The 4629-nt window shown below is 38.9% G+C and overlaps 1 protein-coding gene across 4 annotated transcripts in view; it reads left to right on the top strand.

The window, feature by feature from the left end:
• Positions 1 to 4629, top strand: part of LOC102674539 (MAGUK p55 subfamily member 5-A) — a 10627-nt gene that overhangs the window by 746 nt on the left and 5252 nt on the right. For 2 of the 4 annotated variants that reach the window (XR_004151329.1, XM_031513319.1), the window contains exons 2-4: positions 1 to 147; positions 693 to 866; positions 4246 to 4456. The exon at positions 1 to 147 is cut by the window's left edge and continues 1 nt beyond it. Coding sequence is in view for 3 of the 4 variants with exons in the window: in XM_031513319.1 (XP_031369179.1) it covers positions 1 to 147; positions 693 to 866; positions 4246 to 4456 (532 nt within the window). In the remaining variant the exon portion in view is untranslated. The remainder of the gene's footprint in view (positions 148 to 692; positions 867 to 4245; positions 4457 to 4629) is intronic. The other 2 variants (XM_031513320.1, XM_006621509.1) reach the window with 2 other exon arrangements.

The following is a 4629-nucleotide window of genomic DNA, read 5'->3' on the forward strand; positions in this document are numbered from 1 at the left end:
ATCTCGCGGTCAAACTCGTGGGAAAACTCGGAGGGAAGGAGAGAAGAGGAGTCGGGAACGCCGGATCGGGGGAGAAGGAGGATAATACGTACGTACGCCTCGCGCCATCGCTGCGATCATCATCATCAGGTTGCCGAGGTAAATCAGGTAAATTCTTTCGCTTCTGCCCTTTCGCTTTCTTCTTTCGCGAGGAACATGATTACAAACTCTTGCAAATTTTGTCCTCGATAGTTGAATCGGGGAAAAATTCAGCAAGAGTTAATTAATGCATGCGTAGAGAGCTTAGAATTTTTTAGAAGCATGCCCAGCTTGTAGATAGAAAGAAAATCCTAGAAATAGATCCAGCGACCGTCTCTTACTCTTAGGAGGAAAGGTAATATACACGTGCACGTGCTCATTATTGCATGTGTTTTTCTTCCTCCTCTGTTACAATAATCTCGCGTTTTCCCTCGATCGTTGCTCTTCCGACGTGGCCGAGAAAGGGGTACGGTACTTCTTTGAAAAAAAGAAGAATCGAGAAAAGAACGATCAAAAACAGGAGGAGAAAAAATTGTCTTTCTTTCTTTCTTTCTTTTTGGGAGAAGGGAGGGGGGAGGGGATAGTCGCGATCGCGGCGCCCTCTGTACGTACCTTGGGGTTGCTTTAATGCGAGCCTCTGTTTTTTTTTTCCTCCCTTTGAAACGGATTTTTAGACCGGTCTGAACGGGGTGAAACCTGCCATCCCCCCGAGAGATCAAAAGAGGGCACCTGCCAGACCGCCGAAAGATAACCTACGTTTGTCCACGCAGAACAATAACGTGGAGAGCACCGATAACGCGAATGCCGAGCCTACGCAACAACAACTGCATTCCATCAGAAAATACCAGGTACGAGCCTTTTCTTTTTTTCTTTTCTTCTTCTTTCCATTTTTTCTTTCATACACCGTGTCCGTTTTCCTCTCTTCGTCTTCTTTCGACACAAATATATATCGCGATTACATCTTCGTATCTGCTTCATGAATACCTCAACGTTTCGCGCGACAGAAATCGGTGAATAATTCAACGGTGAAATTAGCGATAAGAATAGTTGGTTCTTTCAATTCGACGTTTTCTCTCGTTGATCGGAGAGCGGACTATGTTTACCGAAGGGAGATACGAATTGAAATCATATCCGACAAAAATCTTGCGATTTATATTAAACGAGTATGAAAACGATGAAAAGATTCGTAAAGAGAGTCATTTTAGATAGACATGCGAAAATAATCGAGATAATTTCGCAAATAATCGATGGAAAAGTAACGTTTATCAAAAGCAGAAATTTCGCGATTTATTAAACGAGTCTCGATAAAAGTGTTGACATATTGGCGATAATTGCGCGTAATCGACGGAAAAAGAATGTTTACCAAACAAAACATAATTTTTATCGAGCGAGGATTTATTGTAAACGAGTAAATGAGAACGTTGGCGGAGAGGAGAGATATTTTAGTGGGCGTGCGAAAAGAATCGCACGTGGTATTCCGCACGAATAATTTAGCGTTGCGTAACGGGGCAAAGGCGGGGAATACGTTGTTCGAAATCGTTGTACCGATCACGATTGTCCACGTTCCGGCAGGAAATTACGAGATCCGGACGCGATAATTATCGAACGAACCAGTTTCCACTGGATTCCACGTTTTTTTTCAAATTTCCATTCTCATCTTCGTTTCATAGACGAATCGACGTGGATCCCGTCGAGATCTACAGAAAACTTTGGAGAGATGAAAATCGAGCCGACGACGTGTTTGTCTTTACAAAATTCCTTCACCTCATGCACGTTGAGTCAAGTGTGGCTTGGAATGTAAAGAACCCCTTGTAACGATAGTCTAAGATTACACGAGACTCGAGTGTAACGTTACGAGTGGTAAATTTCGATAGGTATAGTATAGGCGAACTGAGCCATTTTTCCCTACCCTGACCTCGCTCTCCCGCTTTACGGCCAGTCCGGAATTTTTTTCTCTTTCTTTCTTTCTCTGCTTTTCTTCTACTCGTTAAAAACCAGATACCTACGGAACGCCAACCAACCAGAAACATCCGTCCCGCTTCGCGATAACGAGTCATCTTTCTCGAGGATAATTTCGAGGATATTATTCTCGAAAAAAAAAAGAGAAAAAAATTTCTTACTTTTTTCTCTCAGAACCCGTGTCCGCGAAAATTCTCATTTTCTTTCAAATTTTGACTCGAATTTATTAGAATCGTAGTCGTGTATTGATCGTGATGAATATTCAAAATTTTCCATAAGAAAATTCTATATAAATCGATATCGAGGAACGTGTAAACGAAAAAGTTTTTTCTATTTTTATGCCACTCTTTCTTTGATGTCGTTAAGATCTCTATTTAATTTTCGTGTGGTTTACTCAGCCACGGGGAAGAAAATATTTAGTAGATTTTCTAGCCAAAATCGCATATCGTTGCCAGAATCCATCTAGCAGGCGAAGAAGTGACATACGGGAAGCCACACGTGTAACGCGAGTGGTTGGCTTCGTCCAACTATTTCTCAATAATACGCCATAGACCTCGAAACGGTTACGTAAAAATTGGTTGTGGAACGATTCTCGCGCGGTTGACGCACTTTATCGCGTGGTGGGCGTTCAACACCGATCGCTGTAACCGCGTCGATTGTAATCCGATGCAGTTCCAACCTTCTCCGCCCAAGATTTTCGCTTACGGAAACAAGATATAGGGGAAGAGCAAAATTTGTCAGACACGGTTTTCTCTCGTAGCTTCGTTTGCGAACGATTTTGTCGCTACTTTGGATAAACAGGCTCGATATTTTTCGATCGAAATTGCATTTTCGTCGTTCGTCGCTTGAGAATAGAATTGTTATATCGTCGATAAATATCGATAATGTCGATATATTGTCAGTAATATATCGATCAGTATTCTTATTTTTTTTTCTTATTTTTTTTCTAATTATTAATATTTTTAATAGTTAATTATGATCCAACGATATTTTATTAATTTATTAAAATATCAAAATGATTTAAGTAAATGTAACATAATATCGCCAATATATCGAACATATCGATGTATAATAATCGAGTATAATTCGAATATATCGATAATATCGTTTGAACAACAGTAACTAGAGTTCTTATTTTTTTTTCTTATTCGAAATATTATTAATATTATTAATATTGTAATGTGATCCAACGATATTTTATTGATTTGTTAATATATTCAAAATATCGAGATGATTTATATTAGATTACAACATAATACCGTCGATAAATCGAAAAATTCTTATTTTTGTTTCTTATTATTTCAAAATAATTAAATAAAATATAGTTTTTTTTAATAAAATAATAATTCCACTCACTTGTTTCGATACTTCAACGATATATCAAAAACTATCGAATAAAATATCGATAATCGATAATCGCAATTCTAGCCAAATTACAAATGCTATCTTCACGTTAGATGGAACGTTTACTTGTGTCTCTTGGGTTTTTTACGTTACACTATTTTGAACGTTGCTTACTCACGTGCACATATATCGTTATATTTGTCCCTCGTTAAACGCGTTAGGAAAAATGGCCGCCAATAACGACGCACCACCGTTCACGAATATTAGAACACTCGGCGTAAAAGCGTTCGATTTAAGGAAAAATAATCGCGCGATATTGATATCGGCGATAAATCTATATCGAAAGCTCGTTATTTCCATCTATCGTTATTATTATTCGATTGCTCACCCGCTATTTATAACGCTCTTGATAAGTGTCCTGATAGGTGTGAACGAGTGTGAGAGAATCTGCATGACTTTTTAAATCGTATTTCCAAGTTAAAATCACCCAGCAAGAAGGTATGCCAAGAAATAATTGATAAATAATTCCAACGTTATATATTCAACGGAATCTCGTGATAAATGTGTTATAAATGTGTCCTCCTTCATGTCGAATGACGCGTGGAACGATCGTGTGTTTACGGAAGATAGTGTTTTCCAAAATTACGCAAGACATCACGATACGACGAACGAGGTAAGGGAATGAAATTTGTCTCTTAAGATTCGATGTACAACAGCTCGAATATAGACAACGATATATCCATAACGATTCCATGTCGGTAACAATGTCATCGCGAAGGCAAACAATCCGATTTATACGATTTAATAATCAAACGTCGCGATATATTTTTCAGAGGATAAAAAGAATGTTTTTTTTTTTTTTTTTTTTTTTTTGGATCGCGTTGGATGAAAGATGAGAGGTAAACGGATGATTCGATTGTGTAGGAGCAGCTACGTAAACGAAAGGATGAGGAGGAGAGGCAAGAGATACTCAATCAATCGTTACGCGGATCGAAAAAGCTGCAAGCTCTGGAGAGCCACGCGACCAGCCTCTCGGGCCAAGAAAATCTCGCATACACCCAGGACGAGGTGACCACCGTCGGCCGTCCAACGCACGTCACCACGCAAGAAGTAGAGGAGCCTCCCAGGCCCCTCAGTAAGTTCACTCTGATGAAGCATTATTAACGATACACACTCTGCTCTTCATATAATTCCTTCTTTTTTCTTCTAATCCAAACCTCTTTCCATTTCTTTCTCAATCGTACGCTTCAAGTGTGAGAACTGATGAGAATTATTTGTACGGGGAAAAAAAAAAAAAAAAAAAAGAAA

This window comes from Apis dorsata, unplaced genomic scaffold, assembly GCF_000469605.1.
Source record: "Apis dorsata unplaced genomic scaffold, Apis dorsata 1.3 scaffold_631, whole genome shotgun sequence".
Classification (NCBI taxonomy): Eukaryota; Metazoa; Arthropoda; class Insecta; order Hymenoptera; family Apidae; genus Apis; species Apis dorsata.